Here is a 21,374-nt window from a genome sequence, read left to right as displayed (position 1 = left end):
CTGTAATGCTCAGATACTGAGGAGGTGCAGCTCAGATCTCTTCCATCCATTGGGACAGCAGCAGGATTTTGTTGCCAGGGAGGCTGTTCTGCACAGCTGGGGCTGAAGCAGAGGGCAAATAGCCAGCAGCTGCCCACTGAGTCTTCACTCTTCTGCAGCTCCCAGCTGCTCCAAGACATGCTGCCTCTGTTCTGGAGAGCTTGCTGCTCTGGGCTGCAAGTGCCCTGCTGCTTGTGGGGTGGCAGGCAGCGCTGCTCAGTGCTGGTGTCAGCTGAAGATGCCAGAGCTGCATCCTCAGGTGCTGTGCTGCTGCCCTTGCAGCGCTGGGCACAGAGGCCTGAGGATCAGGGTTTCAGTTCCTGGCTTTTTTTCTCCTTCCTCTTAGACCTTGCAGGTGTGAGTGTGGCTCTTGGTGACCACATGGCTAACCAGAGAAGAGAGCTGCTTGTGAGGGGGTGTGCCTTAACAGCCCTTGGATTTGGTTGGACTTTGAGCAGGCTTCAGGTTGTGTAGCTTTAAGAGGCTAAAGAGTTGTATGGAGTGGGGATCTGTAGGAGAACTTGGGGTGTGGTGTTGGTGCCTGTGGGCTCCCCTGCAGAGGTTCTTCTCCCTCTCTGCTCTACCCTGGGGAGACCACAGTGCGATACTGTGTGCAGTCTGGGGCTCCACAGTTCAAGAGAGACAGAGACCTGCTGTAGAGAGTCCAAGGAAGGCTGTGAGGGTGACTGAGGGTCTTGAACATCTCTGCTGTGGAGAAAGACTGAGCAGACCTGGGGCTGGTTAGTGTGGAGGAGGGAAGGCTAAGGGCATCTGACCAGTGTCTGTGGATATCTGAGGGATGGGTGTCAGGAAGAAGGTGCCAGGCACTTTTTGGTGATGCCAAATGATGGGACAAGGGGCAGTGGGTGTAAACCCAATCACAGGAAATTCCATCTCAGCATGAGAATAAAGTGCTTTGGTGTGAGGCTGCTGGAGGCCCGGGGCAGGCTTCCCAGAGGGGTTGTGGAGTCTCCTTCCCTGGAGACTTTCAGGACCCAGCTGGGTGCATTCCTGTGTGACCTGCCCTGGGGGTTCCTGCTGTGGCAGGGGGGTGGGCTCGGTGGTCTGTAGCCCTGCTGCTCTGTGGGGGGCTGCAGTTGCCAGGGGGTGTGCAGTGGTGACAGCTGTGCCTGGCTTGCCCTGCAGGTTGCTGCGCTTCACCTACGGCCCTTCCTTCCCGCCCTTTAAGATCCCCGACGAGGACGCCGGGCTGATCCCTCCCGAGATGGACAACGAGTGTGTGGCACAGACCTGGTTTCGCTTTCTACACATGCTGAGGTACTGCAGTGGCAGCCACCCCTCCCTCAGGCAGGGCAGAGCTTCTAGCAGCTGGCATGGGCAGGGGAAAAGGCCTCTGGAGATTGTGAGGATTCAGCACCAGACAGAATCGAGAGCAGAAGTTGTCCTGGTGCCCTGCAGCGCTGCGGGGCAGGGCTGTGAATGGGAAGTTCAGCTCTGAACTCTCTGACCCCTGCAGAATGTGAACTGCTTCATTTCATGAAGTTTGTAGCTATTTGGGGGATCTGGGAAAGAGACCTTCAGTACAGTTTTGTTTTCCTGAGACAGCAAAGAGCAATAGCTCTGAGAGATGGCTGCTGCTCCCATTTGTGCTCCAGGGAGTTCAGCTTACCCTCCCAAAGGTGGTTTTTGGACTGGGTGTATCTCTGCTCCTGTGAGGAAAGTGCATTTGTCAATTCAGGCTGCTCTGCCTTCAGCACACCCCAGAAGGCAGTGGCATTGCATGAATGCTCTGAAGGGCCAGAGCAGGACACCTGTCACAGAAACCATCATCTGCTGGTGTAAGGCTAAACCATCAGCCTGCTGAAAGTTTGCTTCCTGCCTGAAAAACCCTCTGCTCCTTTCCTTCCTTCCTGTCAGTCCTGTCTCAAGGACTATGCTCTTCAGGGCAGAAATCGCTGTCACAGGGTCTGTATCAGGCAGGTTTTGCAACCCACTCCCTTTCTTCTCCCTCTGTGCTGGCAAAATTAACTCATTGCTTACCTTGGAGAACAACTTTAGCAATGTAAGGACCTGTGAGAGTTCAGAAGACCTCCTGAGTACTGAATATTGCTGCAGCAGAGGGACTGTTCTGTATGCTGTGCTTCACTGGATCTTGAAACACTGTTCAGTGTGTTTGGCTAGTGCTTGGAATGGAGACAGTTAATGACTGCCAGCTCAGGAAGGGAAAATTGACCTCTTGTGATGCAGTAACAGCTAACAGTACATTGCCACTGGATCCGGGTTGTGCTGATGCTGATCAAATGCCTTCAGCTGTTGCATCTTCCAGGTGTTTTTAACGTCTTGGCAGCTGTTCTCAAGCTGACTGAAGTGTCTTCTGCTCTCTTTGTGCAGCAATCCTGTGGATTTGAGTAACCCAGCCATTATTAGCTCTACCCCCAAATTTCAGGAGCAGTTTCTGAATGTGAGTGGGATGACTCAAGAGCTGAACCAGTACCCCTGCCTTAAACATCTGCCTCAGATCTTCTTCCGTGCCATGCGTGGGATCAGCTGTTTGGTGGATGCCTTCCTAGGTAAAGCTTTTGTCTCTCCTGTGCAAAGCTGGAAGTAGAAACTCAGTTGTCATTTTATTCTCTTGAAAGTTGTCTTCTGTGTGAGCAGAGCCATGGTGGGTCCAGAGGAGGCCATGAAGATGATGAGAGGGCTGGAGCACCTCTCCTGTGGGGACAGGCTGAGGGAGTTGGGGCTGTTCAGCCCAGAGAGGAGAAGGATCCAGGGAGACCTTAGAGCAGCCTTCCAGTACCTGAAGGGAAGACTGGGGAGGGACTGTGGTGACAGGACAAGGGGCAAGGGTTTGAAACTGGAGCAGGGCAGATTTAGGTTGGACATCAGGAGGAAGCTCTGCACGATGAGGGTGGTGAAGTCATGGAACAGCTTGTCCAGGGGATGTGGTGAAGGCCTGTCCCTAGAGACATTCAAGATCAGACTCAATGTGGCCCTGGGCGGCCTGCTCTAGTTGGAGGTGTCCCTGCTGCCTGCAGAGGGGTTGGACAAGATGCCCTTGAAGGATCCCTTCCAACCCAATGCTGTCTGTGCGTCCTGGAGTTGGTAGGTGAGGCACATAGGTCCCTTTCAAGTGACCATCTGTGTATACAATACTAGAATAAATACAATGCAATCAAAATGAGTCTGAAGTGTCAAATCAAGCCAGCCATCTCCCCACCAAACAAGGCTTCTTTCTCTTGTCTCACCCTCTGCTTTCCACATGCTGTGAGCACTGACTGCTGCCTGCAAGCTTGGTGGAGCCAGCTGTATGCAGTGCCTGGGTTTGCAGGTCCTGCATTTCACTTCAGGTCTTTGCAAGGGCCAGCTTTACAGAGTTCTGGTCACTCTAGGGTCTTGGAATTGTTTGGGTTGGAAAACTCTTTTAAGATCATCACATCCAACCTTCAACCCAACACCTCCATGACTACTAAACCATGTCCCTGAGTGCCACATCTGCTTGTTTTTGAGCCCCTCCAGGGATGGGAACTCCACCACCTCCCTGGGCAGCCTCTGCCAATCCCTGACCACTCTTGCAGCAGAGATATTTTTTACCTCATCTCCAGCCTAACCCTCCCCTGGCACAATTTTAGGCCTTATACAGAGGCTCTATATAAACCCCAGTAGGGCCAAGACCCCAGCTGTAGAATTGTGCTGTCAGAAGACTGAATTTACTGAAGACACCCAAAGAGAGGCCCAAGAAGGCCTTTTCCCTTTGTATTCAATTCCTTAGGAACCTGTCTCCAGAGTGCCCCAGAGACCTCATTTCTTAGCATCATCACCATGCAGCCATTTCCTTCCAAAACCAAATTCCTTTGGGATTCTTCTTGTAAAGAGCTGGCAGTGCACGAGGCTCTTCCTGAGGAGACTTAGGGGGTGCCTCACACTGCTGAGAAGGAAAGCTGTGCTTAATGTTTGCTCTAAGAAAGCAGCTCAGACTTGGCTGAAGGGCATAGCAGCTGCAAGCCCTGTCTGGTCAGTTGGAAGTAGCATTATAGAGTACCTGAAATGTAAAAGATGATTCTTACTCTGCTTCAGGCTTAATAATTCTTCAGCACTCTACTGGAGACTGAGGAGCAAACTCTCCTGCTGCTTTGGGGCTTAAATGTCTGCAAACACTAATTGTCAGCTGCCAGCAGTGTGAGCTGATGTGAGACTGCAGAAGACTTTAGCAGATACCACAACTGTGTTCAGAAAGCACAGCTGGCTGTGGAATTCAGCTGTCAGCTCTTCAGGCTGTGGGTTGGGGTTTTTTGGGGAGTTTTTGGTCTCTTGCTTGTTTGTTTGTGTTTAGACCCAGAATATTTTAGTCTGTTTAAGCAAAACACCTGAAGAGCCTCCTGTGTGACTGGATTGTAAGACCCCTCCTATTAGAAAGAGATTCTGTGCTTCTGCGAAACACACTGCAAGGAACAGCTGTATAGGGACTTGATTCCTCACTGCCAACAAATGTTTGCCCCTGGGGATGTCACTCCTGTAGAAGAGGCTTTGTTTAAACAGGGAAGTGATGTGAAAGAGCAAATGGTCATTTTTCCTGAGCACTGACACTCAAGCCTGAGGCTTGTGTCCAGTGTTCCTCCAGCTATCTGCCTGCAAGCTCAATGAATTGTAGTGGTTGCTTTTTGCTAATACCAGGGGTGAGATTGAAAGTGCTCAGTGGTCTGTCAAGCATTGCCTTGACTTGCTGAAGGAGGTTGTATGGTAGTACAGAGCAAATACATGGCTTAGCCTAATGAAAACAGCCTCCCTGTCTCACTCAGGCTCTGATAACAGGCTGGGGCAGTCTGCACTGAAACAGTAACTGGGGGGAAAAAGTCCAACTAAAAGGCTTCCTCTGAAGTGTCTTTTATTGAATTATTTAATCTTTTTAAGCTGCTAAGTGTGTGCTGAGGAGATACCATCTCCTTCCAAGGGATTGTGAGAGTGTGGCTAGTAATTCCTTGTCAGCTGGCAGTGCAATGCTCCAGAGGAGTGCTGCTTGCAGAGGAGGGAGAGGAAGTGGCTGAGCAGCTGTTGGCTTTGCAGAGCCTGCACTATGCCTGGCATAGCTGGTGTGGGGAATTCCTCTGGGACCTTGAAAATAGGCTGGGGCTCTTATCTGGCTCTTTCACCTCACCAGTGGTGTGGGCATCCTCTCATCTGGCTGCCTGAGAGTCGCTCCCCCAGGGGTGACAGCAGTCCCACACACACCTCATTGTCTGGGTGCAGTGGTGGGGCTGTGATGGGTTCTGATTGAGGTCCCCTGTCAGCATGCCAGCAGCCTTGCTGTCAACACAAGTTTTTAAAAGGTGATTCCTTCAGAGACTGCTGAAGGTCTCCTGTGTCCAGCTGAATCTCCTGGGGTAATGGTAGTCCACCTGGAGTTGCAAAGCAAAGAGCTGCAGGCTGGAGGAGAGCTCTGGGTGAAATCAGATTCACAGTGTAGGTGTGGATGTGGAGTGTGCTCAGGCAGACTGTGGAGCTGCAGTGTGGAGCCCTTCAGCTAAGGCTGGTGGGTGAGCTCATTGCCTTCTACCCCAGAGCCAAAGGCCATGGCTTTGCTGCTGCCCACACTGTGTGCATTTGGCTGCACTGCTTCTTCCTTCCAGAGCAGGCAGGCTCAGCCAGAGCGCTCCCTGGGGAGTGCAACAGCAGGGGCCTGTTGTGCACAGGAAGCTAGGTCAGATCCTCACCCACGCTGCAATTCCATGCTTCGTTTTCACATGGAGTGTGAGGGTAGTGGCAGGGAGGAAGGCTCCAATGTCCTGCTGCTTCCTGGAGCTTGCTGCACTTTCTTGCCCCAGCCTTTGAGCTGGCTGTGGGTGGCTGTTCAGCAGGCAGAGAACTGGTGGTGGAAGGCTTTCATCTTGACTCAGTGAGCCAAAGTGTCTCTGAAGGGTCAGATGGCTTGGACAGGTTTCAGAACAGGCTGTGGGAATTGGGAAAGAAAGGCCAAGATGAGAGGCAGCTAAATGTCAGCAGGAGTGAGCTGTCTTTGGTGCTCTTTAGTCCCCAGCTTCTTGGTTGGAAGAGACCACAAGGATCAGCTAGTTCCAACCCCCGTGCCATGGGCAGGGACACCCCACACTAGATCAGGCTGCCCAGAGCCTCATCCAGCCTGGCCTTAAACACCTCCAGGGACGGCGCCCCAACCACCTCCCTGGCCAACCCATCCCAGGGCTTCACCACTCTCATGGGGAAGAACTTCCTCCTCACTTTCAGCCTGAATCTTCTGCTGTAAGCAGGGCTTGCTTTGCTTCTGCTCCAAGTGCTGCTAATAGCGGAAGTGTTTTGCTCACTGCTGCTGTTCTGGGGGGCGGGGGGGGGCAGGTGCTGTGTCTGCCCAGCCGATAGCCCCTGCAGCCCGCCGCGTCTGCAGCCCCCCGCGTCTGCAGCTCGCTGTGTTTCCCGCTCCGCAGGCATCTCGCGGCCCCGCGCGGACAGCGCCCCCCCCACGCCGGTGAACCGGCTGAGCATGCCGCAGAGCGCCGCCACCAGCACCACCCCGCCCCACAACCGCCGGCACCGGGCCGTGACTGTGAACAAGGCCACCATGAAGACCAGCACTGTAAGGGCTCCTGCGCGGCGCGGCAGCGGCTGGCCCTCCTGAGGGCCTCCTGGCGGTCTCCTCGCTTCCAGAGCTGACTTCTCTTCTGTCCCAACAGGTAACCACTGCACACCCCTCCAAAGGGCAGCACCAGCCCTCCTCCACTTCTCCGCTCTCTAGCCCAAACCAGACCAGCTCTGAGCCGCGGCCGCTGCCGGCTCCACGCAGGCCAAAGGTGAACAGCATCTTGAACCTCTTTGGATCCTGGTTGTTTGATGCAGCTTTTGTTCACTGTAAACTTCACAATGGAATCAACAGAGACAGCAGCATGACTGGTAAATATCGCTGAGCACCAGGCTTACCTTGGCTCTCCTTCCAGTGACCTTTTCCTACCTGCAAGATTCACACACTGGGCATCAAGGATGCCAGCAGCTGAAGTGCTGTGCTGTGCTTAACCCCTCCCAGCTGAGCCAGCACCTGGTGTTAGCTGAGCAGGTGTTTGGGGCTTGAAAGTTAATGGAATGACTTTAGGAGCACTCCCTTGCTCTAGCACTGCAGTCCCAATTATGATAGTGGGGAACATTTGGTGACGTTTTTATGTGTATATATAACAAGAGTCCAGTTCCTGCTTTGAAATCTGCCTGAGTATCTCTGAGAAATGGCAGCTTTTAATTGTGGCTCTTTAGTGTCTGAAAAGTTGTCACAGCTCCCTCCAGATGCTGCACAAAGTGGTGGTCCTGCTTGGTTTTGGAGGGTGTTAAGACAACAGGAGCTCCTAAAACAGCAAGAGCAGCTCCTGCCTTTCAGTGAGGGCTGCTCCATGTTCCCATCTATGGCTTCAGACCTTGGTTGTCTTCAGTCCTTGGTTGCTAGGTTTAGTTTGTGCCCTGTGCTTTGCTCAGCTGTAGGGGTTGGATCTTTTGAGACACAATAGCAGAATTGGTGCTCTGCTCAGAGAGGCTTTGGAGCTCTCTTGCTTTTGGGGATAATAGACAAGAATAGGCTCCCTCACTCCTTGCATTTTCTGTTCCTCCTGTGATGTTCTGAATGTTTGCTGTGAGCTTTTGGAAGAGATCTAGCCAGCATGGGCTCACTGGCCTGGGTAAGGAAAGGAGGAGGAAGAGGTTTGTTGTAGCAAGTTGGGACTTGGCAGCAGTGGTTAAACTGATGATGATCTCTTGTTGGGTCACAAATCCCTGTGTGGGGGCAGTGGGTTTAGGATTTGGGGTCTGCTAAAGGTATTTTTAGGTATGCAGCACAGGGTGTTTAAAAGTACTCAGTGGTGGATTTCTGTGGTAGCAGGGTCAAGGTCCTCTGAAAGGCACACTAAGAAATAGCTGAGCTTGGGTAGGAGAAAGGCAGAAGCTGAGAGTGTGTTCAGCTCCATGTGCAGCTGAAGGAGTTCTGTGGTTGGATCCCTTGAATTTTGCCATGAGTGGTGTCTTGAGCAGTCCTGGTGAGGTGCTTCACCTGAAAAGGCTCTCAGCTGAGATGCTGCTTGTGCAACAGCATCAGGTGCAAGCAGAGGTATTGTGATTCCAGCAGAAGTTGTCATCCAGAATCACAATGAGCACCTTCCTTGAAGGGGTTCCAGGGCCTTCTCCTCACATGGAGTGCTTTAAATGCCTAACAGCAGTCAGCAAACTGTCCTGTTGCTGCCCTGCCAGCTTCCTGAAGACTGGGAACAGCTCCATTCTGTTCCTCCTCCATGCTCTTCAGAGCTGCCCACAGTGAGACCAGGCTTGGTGTGTCTCACCTTCTGCCACTTCTCAGCAGTGGATCTGAGTGAATGATGCTGGGAGAGAGCCAGAGGGCTGGCTGCTGGGTCCTGCTTTGCTGCTGGCCACCTGCAAGACAGAGTGAGCTTGGGGAGTCTGGTCAGGTGCATGCTGCTCTTTGGGGATGCCACAAGTGGTGTCACCACTGTGTGAAGTGCTGGCCACAGCTGTGCCAGGGCAGGCTGCTGGAAGGAGAGCAAAGGGAAGGTGGACTCCTACTGCTGAAACCCTGAAGAGAGGCACCCGAAGCTGATTGCTTTGGGCTTGGGTCCTGTTGCTCAGCCTCTGTGTTAGGTGAGAAGATGCAGCAAGACTTTGTCATGGGCTAGGTTCCTGCAGTTGAACTGAAGCATCAGGGTCTTCTACATCAGACTGAAGTCCAAACTGGAAAGCTTCTCTTCTGGGACTCTGTCTGAAGCCTGATGCCTGTAAGGTGAGGTCTTTTCAGCCAGTGTAGGGTGGGAGAGCTGTGCTGGATGGCTGGGCAGGAGGGTTGTGCTGTGGTGCCACCCACCTGCCTCTGCTCATGCTGCCCAGCTTGCATGAGGCTCGAAGAGGGCAGCAGAGAAGGGACCATTAGCTGCCACAGTCACTGCCCTTAGGAAAGAGGACAGCACTAAATCTGCTGCTTGTTGGCTGTGCCTGTGCCAAGGCCCCTCTGCTACCCTCTCTAGCCTGGTACAGCTGCTGCCAGCTGGAGTGTTCTTACCACACTGCTCACTGCTGGTGATGTTTGCATTAGCTCCAGCAGGCATCACTCTTTTCAGAGATGCTTTAAATGGTTTGTGGTTGGGAGATCTCTGCTCTTAAAGTCTGCTTTGCTGGGCAGAATTGTCTCCCACTGGCTCACATGAGTGCTTGGTCAGATCTGGCACTGCAGCTCTGTGAGATCTCAGCAGCTTTCAACTCTTCTAACCTGCAGTTACAGATTAGTTCTCTCAGAGCTTTCTGCTGTGATTTGCTCTGTCTTGTTTCTGGCTGGAGGCCTGAGGCCCACTTTGAAAGCTGAAATACCGTGATACAGATTGCTCCTTGGTCCAGCAGAGAAGTCTCCTGCCTGGGACACTGTTTTCTGGTGCATGTTTCTCACTCTTCTGTTGTCATCTGACACATTCTCTGTGAGAGCCCATGGGCCCTGACTTGTAGAGGTGTTGGTGAGTGCCTGACAAGTGACCCTGTGGTGAGCTGTGTTGGTCTCAAGTTCCAATTCAGAATTGAGTTCTGCTCTTGCAAATGAGTGGCCAATGCTCAGGCACTAGCACAGTGTCCTCCTCCCATCTTACAAGTGTTTTGGAGGAGCTTTAGGAAACACAGAGCAGCTGATCAAGGCTGATGTAAAAGGCTACCTGCCTGCTCTTGCTTTTGTCCTTGACCTGGAGTCTCACAAGTCATCTTGAACTCCTTAACCTAGAAAGGAAGTGGAAGTGGTGGAAGAAAATGTGCAGCTCTCTGTAGTTTCTGAGGTGAAGGGTGGAAGGGTGGCTGCTCCACCTGACCCTCCCTTGCCTGGGGAAGCTGGCTGTAGAATCTCCAGGGGGTCTTTGCAACCTCAGCTCCTCTGTGGATGTGTCAGTGTAACTGCTGCCCCACTGCTGGGCAGGTGTCTGTGATCCTCACTGGTGAGCTGCTTGGCTCAGGATGAGTGTAGTTGTTTCATGGTTGTGGTTGCTGGGGGTTTTATCTGTCTGGAGACAGAGAGGAGTGTTCTCTCCCATGAGATGAGCTGGAGGTCATCTCTTTAGGTCTGAGTCCTGGTGGAGTTTGCCACCTGGAGAGCAGTCCCTGTTTGCTGTTTGAGCTCTGTCCTCCAGAGGGTTGTGAAGCAAACCAACAATCTTGCATCCTCTATCAGCTTTGAGTTTCTGCACTGAGACCTTGATGGTGAAGCTTTATAGCAGGCAGCTAATGAGCATTACTCAGTGTTGTGGCAAGAGGAAGAATGATCTGTTCAAGAATGCAGAGCTGGGTCCTGCTGGTGTGGTCTTTGCAATCAGCTGGCTGTGTGGTAGTTATCTGCCTACTAGTGTGGCATCAGTAGCTCCCTGTGACTGGTTCTTGAGGTGATGCCTTCATGAGAACCTCACTGTGTAGCCTCTATGAAGACACCCCCAGGTGTGGCAGCTCTCAGGGCTGTGCCTGTGCTGGGTTTAGTTTCACTGGCAGGAGCTGTCGGTTGGAGAAGCTTGGCCATGCCATGCACATTGCTGTCAGTTCCTGTCCTCACCTCGGGAGAACTGGGAGGAACTGGTGAATACCTCCTGGCAGCACTCCAGCAACTGAATCCCAGTGAGCTGGGGTCATTCTTAGTCCTCATACCTAGAGCAGGCTGTAATAAACCTGCCAGCTGCATCTTACAGCAGCTTGCAGGAGTCTCACCTAGGTGGGTGGCTGGCAGCACCCAGCTGCTGTTGGCAGTGGGAGAGTCTGGGGCATAGTTTTGCCCTCATCTCTTCTGGCCCTACTGTCATTAATATTAATGTCCCAAACAGTGTTTCTGGGCTAGAAGCAAACTGTAAGAACCCCTGACCATGGACATCTTGAGTGTCAGTGAGGGGCTTGGTCAGAGCCTGCACACACAGCAGCAGCTCTTCCCTACAAGGTGGTGGTGCTCTCTCCTGCTGCCTGGCTACTGGAGCCCTCCCTGCCTGCTTCCTCTGGAGGTCGTTTTGGGGATGTTGGTATTTCTGGCAGGGTTGTACCTTTTATTTGGTTGAGCTGGTGGTGAGGAGCAGGCATGCCTGGGTGTGCTGGCTGTCAGCAGCTTGGCTTAGGGAAGAGAGAGCTGTAATGCCCTCCGGAGCTGAGGGCTGGGAAGCAGGAGCGGCACTGTGAGGAGCCTCTGCAGGTAAGTGACCTTCCCCCCCAGCCACCCCCCGAGGCACAGAAGCCTTAGGAGAGCCTGGTGCAGCACAGGGCAGTGTCCACGAGCTGGGAAGGGTTAATCCATCCCTGTGAGGGCCAGGTGTGCACTGCAGCTCAGCTCTTGTTCCTGCCTTTGCATGGTGCTTTCCCAGTCCCAAGGCTGGGCCTGCCGCTGGTGTCCTGGGTGGTTAAGGAGCTTGCTGGAGCATAAAGCTTTTGATCTGTTCTGTAGAGAAGCTAAAAGCCTCTGAAATTATATTACAATTTCACCATCTTAAAAGTACTATAACTACTGCTGTCCTTTGATTTGTTTCCATTTTATTTCTATTATCTTGCAGCATCTTTTATCCAAATTCTTCTTTCTTATAAATCTTGTAAGTAGGAACCTGTAGCTTTGCCTTAATTGCAGTCATGCTTTTCTTTTCCCATCACCCATCCTCCCTTTGGCAGCTCCATCCTCATTGTCCCTTGTAGCTTTTGCACTTTTACTTGGAAAAGAGCTGTACTTTTCTTTGTGTGTGTGGTTTTGAATGGGGAGGATTGTTGGCAAAAGCAAATTAATCTGCCTGAATCAGTCCCATCTTTTCTGTCCTTTAGTCTGTGGTCATGCCATGAGTTCCAGGACTTTGCACTAACCATGGTTTGTTGGTTCTTTTGTTTTCCTTCAAGCTTATTTTACAGACCCAGTGTTTGGTTTGTATGCATTTGCATGTAGTGTTTTATTTTCCAACTACAATATATTGCTGGGTAGCTTCTTCAGGACAAAAAAAAATGGCTCATGGGAAGATGCATAAAGATTTGTGCTTATTTGCTGCCTCTGTCATGAAAATTTGGAAGGTAACAGCAGGTGAAAGAAGCAATCACAAGAAAAACCAATTGAGCAGACACTTGGCATTAGGATGGTCCCTTAAAAACAGCAACAACAGCCAACCAAACCACACAAAACCCCCACAAGAACATCAAAGCAACCCCAAACCAAACCAACAAACAAAAATGAGGGGGGGGGTGGGGGAAAAACCCCAGACACCAAACCCCAAAACATCCAAACTCCCCCCAGAAGCCCCCAGCCAAACAACCAGCCCTCCCCCATAACTTCAGAAGCGTTCCAGCTGCTCCTGGGCCTTTGTTTCCAAGACTGATGGTGGGCCTGATGTTCTTCAGTGGGCCAGGCCTGAGGTGGAGGAAGCTCCCTGGTGCTGGGTGTGATCCTGCTGGGAGCATGCATTGCCTGTTGCTTGGCTCTGTAGCTTAGAAGAGTCCTGCAAATCAGGGTAGTCTTAGCTAGAAGTAAGAAGTTGTTTGCTCTTTCCTCCATCAGTGACCCAAGAGTGAGCTTGTCTCAGGGAAACACCAAAACCAAGGGGGCAAATCCCCCTCCATGGAGAGCAGGAGAGGTGGTTTTGGTTGACATCCTGGGGGAAGGAACAGGCTGCCCAGGGAGGAGGTGGAGTCCCCATCCCTGGAGGTGTTCCAGAAACCTGTGGCTGTGGCACTCTGGGATGTAGTTTAATGGCCATGGTGGGGTTGGGTTGCTGGTTGGAGTGGATGATCTTAGAGATCTTTTCCAGCCCAAACAATTCCATGATTCTAGGGAAGGGTGGAGCCAGCAAAGCAAAGCAGCTTCCTGCTTCCTGTGCTCTTGGTGCTGCTGTCGGAGGGGAGAGTAGAAAGATGGGAATTTAACTGGCCTGGACTGGCAGAACCATCCTGCAGGGAGCCTTTGTGAGCACAGTGTGGGACAGGGAGTGGGAGAGGGTGGCTGCTGTGTGGAAGCTGCCTGACCCCAGCTGCATTTGCAGTCTCAGCAGATGGGCACCAAACTGGGGGAGTGGATTTTGGCAAATTCTCTTTCTGATGGGGGCCCTCAGAACCTTTGGGTTACTGGTTTTACTAAGTGTTCATGCAACAAGAAGGGATCAGAGCAGCTGGTGTGCAGAGAGTGTGAGGGGTGAGTGGGCCTGCTGAAAACTGAGCACTTGCTTGGAGCTTGCAGTAATGGCACCATGTGAATGGTTCCTTAAATGCACTCCTCTGGAGATGAGAGCCAGGGGAAGTACTTGGTCCAGCTCTGGGGCCCCCAGCACAAGAAGGACCTGGAGCTGCTGGAGAGGCTCCAGAGGAGGCCACGGAGATGATCAGAGGCTGGAGAACCTCCCCTGTGGGGCGAGGCTGGGAGAGTTGGGGCTGTGCAGCTTGGAGAAGAGAAGGCTCCAGGGAGACCTTAGAGCAGCTTCCAGAACCTGAAGGGCTCCAGGAGAGCTGGGGAGGGACTCTGGACATGGGCTGGGAGTGCCAGGAGGAGGGACAATGGCTTTGAGATGGGAGAGGAGAGACTGAGAGTGGAGAGGAGGAAGAAATTGTTGAGAGTGAGGCTGGGGAGAGCCTGGCACAGGCTGCCCAGGGAGGCTGTGGCTGCCTCCTGCCTGGAGGTGTTCAGGACCAGGCTGGATGAGGCCTTGAGCAGCCTGTGCTGGTGGGAGGTGTCCCTGCCCATGGCAGGGGGCTGGAGCTGGGTGATAGTCAAGGTCCCTTCCCGCCCAACCTGATCTGTGAGGGTCCTTGTCCCCCAGGCAGGGCAGGAAGCTGCAGCTGGGCAGAAATGTCTTTGTGCAGCAGAGGGTTGGGACAGGCTCTAGGATACGAAGGTCACTTCTTGTCAGCCTGATAAAGGAAACAGTGCCCCCCCCACCATTCTAAAAGGGGCATGGACTCCAACCTAGTGAGCCAAGAGCTTCATGATGACTGCTAAATTTGACTTGATCTTTGTGTCCAGGGTCCCATGAGCCTGTTGTGTCCCCCGGGCCCAGCACTAAGCGCTGCCCTTTCTCTCCCCAGCCATAGCCACCCAAGCCAGCGTGGAGTTCCGCCGCAAGGGCTCCCAGCTCTCCACCGACACCGTGGCCTCCAACCCTGCCTTCGACGCCGCCGACTTCCCGGACAACTACGAGGCAGGAAGGGCAGAGGCCTGCGGGACGCTCTGCAGGATATTTTGTAGCAAGAAGACCGGGGAGGAGATCTTGCCGGCCTACCTGTCCCGGTACTGAGCGCCTGCCCCTTGCTGTGCTGCCCTAGCCTGCTCTGCAGAGCCCTCTGCCGCTGGCTCATTCGGCCCTGGCTAGCTCGGCCGGCCCTGGTTGGCTCGGCCGGCCCTGGTTAGCTCAGCCTGCCCTGGTTGGCTCGGCCGGCCCTGGTTAGCTCGGCCTGCCCTGGTTAGCTCAGCCTGCCCTGGTTAGCTCAGCCTGCCCTGGCTGGCTCGGCCGGCCCTGGTTAGCTCAGCCTGCCCTGGTTAGCTCAGCCTGCCCTGGCTAGCTCGGCCGGCCCTGGTTGGCTCGGCCGGCCCTGGTTAGCTCAGCCTGCCCTGGTTAGCTCAGCCTGCCCTGGTTAGCTCAGCCTGCCCTGGCTGGCTCGGCCGGCCCTGGTTAGCTCAGCCTGCCCTGGCTGGCTTGGCCGGCCCTGGTTAGCTCAGCCTGCCCTGGCTAGCTCAGCCTGCCCTGGTTGGCTCAGCCTGCCCTGGTTAGCTCAGCCTGCCCTGGCTAGCTCGGCCTGCCCTGGTTAGCTCAGCCTGCCCTGGCTGGCTCGGCTGGCCCTGGTTAGCTCAGCCGGCCCTGGTTAGCTCAGCCTGCCCTGGCTGGCTCGGCCGGCCCTGGCTAGCTCAGCCTGCCCTGGTTAGCTCAGCCTGCCCTGGCTGGCTCGGCTGGCCCTGGTTAGCTCAGCCGGCCCTGGCTGGCTCGGCCGGCCCTGGCTAGCTCAGCCTGCCCTGGCTGGCTCGGCCGGCCCTGGTTAGCTCAGCCTGCCCTGGCTAGCTCGGCCGGCCCTGGTTGGCTCAGCCTGCCCTGGTTAGCTCAGCCTGCCCTGGCTGGCTCGGCCTGCCCTGGTTAGCTCAGCCTGCCCTGGCTGGCTCGGCCTGCCCTGGTTAGCTCGGCCTGCCCTGGTTAGCTCAGCCTGCCCTGGCTGGCTCGGCCTGCCCTGGTTAGCTCAGCCTGCCCTGGCTGGCTCGGCTGGCCCTGGCTAGCTCAGCCTGCCCTGGCTGGCTCGGCCTGCCCTGGTTAGCTCAGCCTGCCCTGGTTAGCTCAGCCTGCCCTGGTTAGCTCAGCCTGCCCTGGCTGGCTCGGCCTGCCCTGGTTAGCTCAGCCTGCCCTGGCTGGCTCGGCCTGCCCTGGCTGGCTCGGCCTGCCCTGGCTAGCTCAGCCTGCCCTGGCTGGCTCGGCTGGCCCTGGTTAGCTCAGCCTGCCCTGGCTGGCTCGGCCTGCCCTGGTTAGCTCGGCCGGCCCTGGCTAGCTCAGCCTGCCCTGGCTGGCTCGGCCGGCCCTGGTTAGCTCAGCCTGCCCTGGCTAGCTCGGCCGGCCCTGGTTGGCTCAGCCTGCCCTGGTTAGCTCAGCCTGCCCTGGCTGGCTCGGCCGGCCCTGGTTAGCTCAGCCTGCCCTGGCTGGCTCGGCCTGCCCTGGTTAGCTCGGCCTGCCCTGGTTAGCTCAGCCTGCCCTGGCTGGCTCGGCCTGCCCTGGTTAGCTCAGCCTGCCCTGGCTGGCTCGGCTGGCCCTGGCTAGCTCAGCCTGCCCTGGTTAGCTCGGCCTGCCCTGGCTAGCTCAGCCTGCCCTGGCTGGCTCGGCCTGCCCTGGTTAGCTCAGCCTGCCCTGGCTGGCTCGGCTGGCCCTGGTTGGCTCAGCCTGCCCTGGCTAGCTCAGCCTGCCCTGGTTAGCTCAGCCTGCCCTGGCTGGCTCGGCCTGCCCTGGTTAGCTCGGCCGGCCCTGGTTAGCTCGGCCGGCCCTGGTTAGCTCGGCCTGCCCTGGCTGGCTCGGCCGGCCCTGGTTAGCTCAGCCGGCCCTGGTTAGCTCAGCCGGCCCTGGTTAGCTCAGCCTGCCCTGGCTGGCTCGGCCGGCCCTGGTTGGCTCAGCCTGCCCTGGCTAGCTCAGCCTGCCCTGGCTGGCTCGGCCTGCCCTGGCTGGCTCAGCCTGCCCTGGTTAGCTCAGCCGGCCCTGGTTGGCTCAGCCGGCCCTGGTTGGCTCAGCCTGCCCTGGCTGGCTCGGCCTGCCCTGGTTAGCTCGGCCGGCCCTGGCTGGCTCAGCCTGCCCTGGTTAGCTCAGCCTGCCCTGGCTAGCTCGGCCGGCCCTGGTTGGCTCAGCCAGCCCTGGCTGGCTCGGCCGGCCCTGGCTATCAGCCATTGCCTTGCACTTCTCACCATGCTGGGTCTCGTGGGTTTTCTTCCAGTTCCAGCTGAAGGGAAGTGCCCTGAAGTGCCTCCCAGCTGGAAGGAGCTTTGGATTGTTGAGACTTTCCTACCTTCTGGTTTCTTGGGGTCTGTTCTCTTGTGTTTTGCTTTTAAGTTGCCACTGAATTTTATGAGGTGGGAGCAGTCCATGTGCAGCCCTGAGGCTGCAGGCCTCCCTGACCCAGGCAGGGTCTTGTGGTGCCTAGCACAAAGCTGGAACGTGCTGGTGGTATGGGTTTTTCCTCTCTGGACATTCACTAACCTTTCATGATTCCAAGCATTTGTCTTCTGAACCCCAGCTGTGTTCAGTTTTGGGCAGAAGAGGTCAATCTTGCCCTTCCCAGAGCACCTTTTCTGCCAGATCTTTGTTACAAAAGGAAGCAGCAAAGGCTGCAGGCAGAGACAGTCTGAGATGGTGACTCTCAAACTGTTCAGATGCATTTGTCCCAGGTGGCATCAAAGCTTCCTGGGAGGCTGAAGTTTTGTTTGCTGGATGTGGTAGTGATGTGCCTGGGCAGTCTGTGTTTCTCTTGCCCAGGCAGTGAGGTTCCCCTGTGTTTGGAAGCCTTTTGAAAGGAACAAAACCAAGAGGATGCAGTAAAGGAGGTAGCAAAGTTCTGTGAAATAAGCTGCCAGAGAAACTCACCACAGGCCTGCGGGCCCTGCCTGCCTGCATTTCTGTCTGCCTGTGTTTGGTCTGGTTTTCCACAGCCCTGGTCAGTCTGTCCTGTCCTGCTCCCCACCCTGAGAGCTTCCACCTGTTTCTTGTGTTGGGAGTTGAAGTCAAGGTTTTGCTCCCATCCTTACGTGGGGGAGCAGTGGGAGTGTGCATGATCCCAGTGGTGTTAGCAGGCAGCTGGGCTGTGTTTGCATGGCTCCCAGTCAGTGTGAGCCAAGCCAGAGGTTGCAGTGAAGCTGTGCTGGCTTTTAACCTGAAATCCAATGTGCCCTGTGAGGGTTTTTACTGTCTGGGCAGCTGGGCTTGCTTCTGCTGAAGTCCCTTGAAGGGGATGCTCATGCAAACACTTTCTAGCCCTGATTTGGAAACTCCCTGTTTTCTGTAGAAAAGGTCAGAGGGTGGCTGCAGACTCTTGTTGTGTGGGGTGCTGCTGCCTTTCATGTGCAAATGACTGAATCTTCTCTCTCTCTGTCAGATTTTACATGCTTTTAATTCAGGGTTTGCAGATAGCAGACTTTGTTTGCCACCCTGTGCTCGCCAGTGTCATCCTGAACTCCCCTCCTCTCTTCTGCTGTGACCTGAAAGGGATTGATGTTGTGGTTCCCTACTTCATCTCGGCTCTGGAGACTATCCTCCCTGACAGGTGATTTGCTATTTCCATGTAAACATAGCAGCAGTGTGGGGAGGTGTTTGTCTGCTGGGGTTTCTGTCAGCCTGGAGTAGTTTTCGCTGCAGGAGTTCTGTGCTGTGGGCCCCAGGGTGTGGCTGTGTTTGGTGATGACCACAGAGACCCTTCATAAGCTCTAATCTTCAATTTCATTGAGTGCAGTCTTCTTCCAAGCAGTAAGGGTGTGTGAGCTGTCTCCACAGGCCCTGGTGGACAGCAGTGTTTGCAGCAGTGGGGACAAGAAGGATTCCCCTCAGACAGACTGAAAGCCCACTGATTTTGGAGTGAACTGCACAGGATCAGTGCTGTGCTGTGCTGAATTCACTGGAGTAACCTGACACATCATGAAACAGGAAAACTGCTTCTTTAGTCTGCTGAGAGTGGAGTTGTCCTTAAACCAGGAGATAGAACCTGAAGGGTCCTACCAGAAAGCTGGAGAGGGACTTCTGACAAGGGCTGGGAGTGCCAGGCTGAGGAACAATGGCTTTGAGCTGGGAGAGAGGAGATTAAGAGTGGAGATGAGGAAGAAGTTCTTTAGAGTGAGGGTGGGGAGAGACTGGCACAGGTTGCCCAGGGAGGCTGTGGCTGCCTCCTCCCTGGTGGTGTTCAGGGCCAGGCTGGATGAGGCCCTGAGCAGCCTGTGCTGGTGGGAGGGGTCCCTGCCCATGGCAGGGGGCTGGAGCTGGATGAGCTTTAAGGTCCCTTCCAACCCAAAGCATTCTGTGAGTCCGTGAAGCCCTCACCTCAGTGAGCACACTGCTGAGGGCACTACTCTGTAGATGCTGCTTCATCATCTGCTTTGTCTGGGTACTGCATTTCATTCTCTGGGTTTAAACCTGAGCCACTGCTACTTCTGGATAGGTCTTTTAAGTAGAAAAGTTTGCTGGTGGCTCCTGAGCAAAGCTGATCATTTGCAAAGCAGTTTGCACTGAGTGCATCAGGCTGCTCTTTGGGGCTGTGGTACTGCTGGGTGGCCTTGAGCTGCACTGAGCTCATGCCTGAAAGCCCTGCTTTGAGCATGCAGGGTGTGAGCAATGCTCTCATCAGCTCATTGCTGGTACCTGGGGTACAGAATCCCTGGGATGAGCTCTTTGTGCTGCTGCTGCTGTTTGAAGTAAAGAACAGTCCTGCTCCTGGAAAGAAACAGCTGCATGGTGTACTGCAGATCAGGCAGGACCACTGGGTGGCTGTGGGCTTAGGTTTAACTTAATGAGATTTGGCTCCAGATGCCTGTGCAGAGTGGAATAACTGTGTGGTGCTTTGATTTGCAGAGAGCTCTCCAAGTTTAAAATCTATGTAAACCCCACAGAGCTGAGAAGAGCTTCGATTAACATCCTGCTGTCTCTGTTGCCTCTCCCCCATCATTTTGGAACCATAAAGTCTGAGGTAGTAATTGACCACTTTGGCAGTTCCACCTTTGTTTTCCTGGCTGCTTTGGAGTGGGGTCTGGATAACTTGTGGGTGGTACCTGGTGTTCTGTTTCTCCCTGTGTCCTAGTGTTGAGCCACCAGCTGCCCAGGGCAAAAGGACAGGAAAGAATATTTACCCCTGTCCCAAGGAGTACCCTGGAGATGCTCCAGACTGAGTGGGTGCTTAAATGGAATTTCTGTTTACAAATCTATTCAAAGGGTATTCAGATGAAAGGATTGCACTGATGAACCAGGCTCAGGCCCTCACCTGGGCCTGTCAGGCCAGAGCCCTCCAGAAATCTCCACCCTCCTTAGCCTCAGCAGACCCAAGAGCAGCCAAACCACCCCCCACTAGAGCAGGCCCACTGCAGGCTTCTCCAGGCCTTGTGGCATGGCTGGAAGTTCCCTGGCAGCCAGAAGGCCACCTGCCCCACAGACCATGGGGAAAGAGCCTGTGCCCTGCCTGAGGAAAGAGAGGAGAGTGAGGTATTGGCTGTGCACCTCCCTCAGAGAGGGGTACCAGGAAATGGAAGAGAATGACAGCTTACAACATCCTGGGACATGTTGCCCATACCCTTAGGACTCTTTGTGGTTATTCCAATTAACCTTTGATTTCCCTTAACCTACCAGACACTGGAGCTCCTACAGCAAGTCTGCAAAGGTAAGGCTTGCTGTAGGAGCTGCAGCAGTGGATGCTGTGTGCATTCACTGCAGAAGCCAAGGGCATGGAGTGATCTGGGACTGATACTGACACAAAGGTCTTTTTCCTTCAGGTTGTCCTGGAAGGGAAGTTCAGCAATGATGACAGCTCCATTTATGATAAGCCAGTAACCTTCCTGTCCTTGAAGCTGAGGCTTGTGAATATCCTAATAGGAGCTCTGCAGACAGAAACAGATCCCAACAACACTCAGATGATCCTGGGTCAGTGCAGCTTTTGGTTAGCTGTGTTACACAAGTGTCTGCCTTACTCTGGCCTGGGATGATGTGTGGTACTGGTAATGTGTTGCTTTGCCATAAGAAAGGTGAAATTCCTGGGGGCTTGTCACCTGTGTAACCTCTTGGCCTTGAAAAGCCTCACATGAGAGCACTTTGAGCCTCAGCTGTTGCAGTGCTGTGCTTTGGGCACTGATGGAAAACGAAGCACCCAAAGTGAGAGGCTGTGGATAACTCCCAGGCAGAGAAGATCTTGATGTGTCCCACCTCAGATTATGAGCTGACCTCTTGAGTCCAGGCAACATTTTTGTTTGGTTTTTTGCATGCTGGAATGCTGGGACTGCAAAAAATTAGTGGTTACAGCATCTGAGATGTGTGTGTGTGATGGGGGGAATGGGGCAGGGTCCTGGCTTACACTTCATCAGCCAACTCCCGGTGGTTTGGTACACGAGATCCCTTCTTGGCAGCCCGTCGTGGGCTGCAATAGAGAGGTTCAGAATTGCAATTAACCACTATTGCTTTGTGCAAAAGTCTGCAGGGTTTGGGTTTGTAATTGATTGTTATTTTTTCCTAAGAGTTTTGGGTTATGGGCAGTTTTTCCCCCACTCAGGTGCACCAACTTCTCCATCCCCACCTCATGCTTTTTGGGCTGCACACCTGAGCAGGAGGCCGGAGGTGAAGGCAGCCATGCTCTCCCTCAGTGCCTCACTGAGTGATTGGAGGTGGACAGCCCTTTGGTTTCATCCTTCATTGGCTTTTTCCAACCCCTTCATTAGGAAACAACATCCTTACAGATGGGAATAGAGAGGTCTGGGGAGAAATTATGACTGTGCTTATCCCAAGAAAGGTTGGACCAGATGATCCTTGAGGTCCCTTCCAACCTGTGTTCAAGGATCCAAGGATTTAGGAAGCTGGGTTCATGTTTAGTCAAAGCTGTTGTTCATTTTCTCTGCAAAGCCACAGCTTCTCAATGGTGCAAAATTCTTAAAGGTAACCTCAGCTTTTCAATTTGGCACAATCTGAAGGGAGGAAAGAAGGCCACAATGATGAGCCAAGGGTTGGAGCACCTCTGCTGTGAGCACAGGCTGAGGGAGCTGGGGGTGTTCAGCCTGGGGAAGAGAAGGCTCCAGGGGACCTTAGAGCTGCCTTCCAATAGCTGAAGGGATCCTACAGGGTGTCTAGAGACAGGGCAAGGGGGGGAATGGTTTGAAGCTGAGGGAGAGCAGGGTTAGACTGGAGCTGAGGGAGAGCAGGGTTAGACTGAAGCTGAGGAAG

General features: G+C 54.2%; 1 protein-coding gene across 5 annotated transcripts in view; it reads left to right on the top strand.

The window, feature by feature from the left end:
• The window catches only part of RALGAPB (Ral GTPase activating protein non-catalytic subunit beta), an 88,110-nt gene that overhangs the window by 17,480 nt on the left and 49,256 nt on the right, over window positions 1–21,374 (top strand). For 3 of the 5 annotated variants that reach the window (XM_068167308.1, XM_068167305.1, XM_068167304.1), the window contains exons 6-14: window positions 1,186–1,317; window positions 2,392–2,570; window positions 6,438–6,586; window positions 6,684–6,900; window positions 11,544–11,579; window positions 14,041–14,242; window positions 17,566–17,733; window positions 19,029–19,143; window positions 19,940–20,087. In XM_068167308.1, the coding sequence (XP_068023409.1) occupies window positions 1,186–1,317; window positions 2,392–2,570; window positions 6,438–6,586; window positions 6,684–6,900; window positions 11,544–11,579; window positions 14,041–14,242; window positions 17,566–17,733; window positions 19,029–19,143; window positions 19,940–20,087 (1,346 nt within the window). The remainder of the gene's footprint in view (window positions 1–1,185; window positions 1,318–2,391; window positions 2,571–6,437; window positions 6,587–6,683; window positions 6,901–11,543; window positions 11,580–14,040; window positions 14,243–17,565; window positions 17,734–19,028; window positions 19,144–19,939; window positions 20,088–21,374) is intronic. The other 2 variants (XM_068167307.1, XM_068167306.1) reach the window with 1 other exon arrangement.

This window comes from Melanerpes formicivorus, unplaced genomic scaffold (assembly GCF_026170545.1).
Source record: "Melanerpes formicivorus ecotype bairdi unplaced genomic scaffold, bMelFor1.0.p_v2 SCAF_115, whole genome shotgun sequence".
Taxonomy (NCBI): Eukaryota; Metazoa; Chordata; class Aves; order Piciformes; family Picidae; genus Melanerpes; species Melanerpes formicivorus.
The sequence above is the reverse complement of the archived record's forward strand: the minus strand, read 5'-3'. Positions and strand labels throughout refer to the sequence as shown.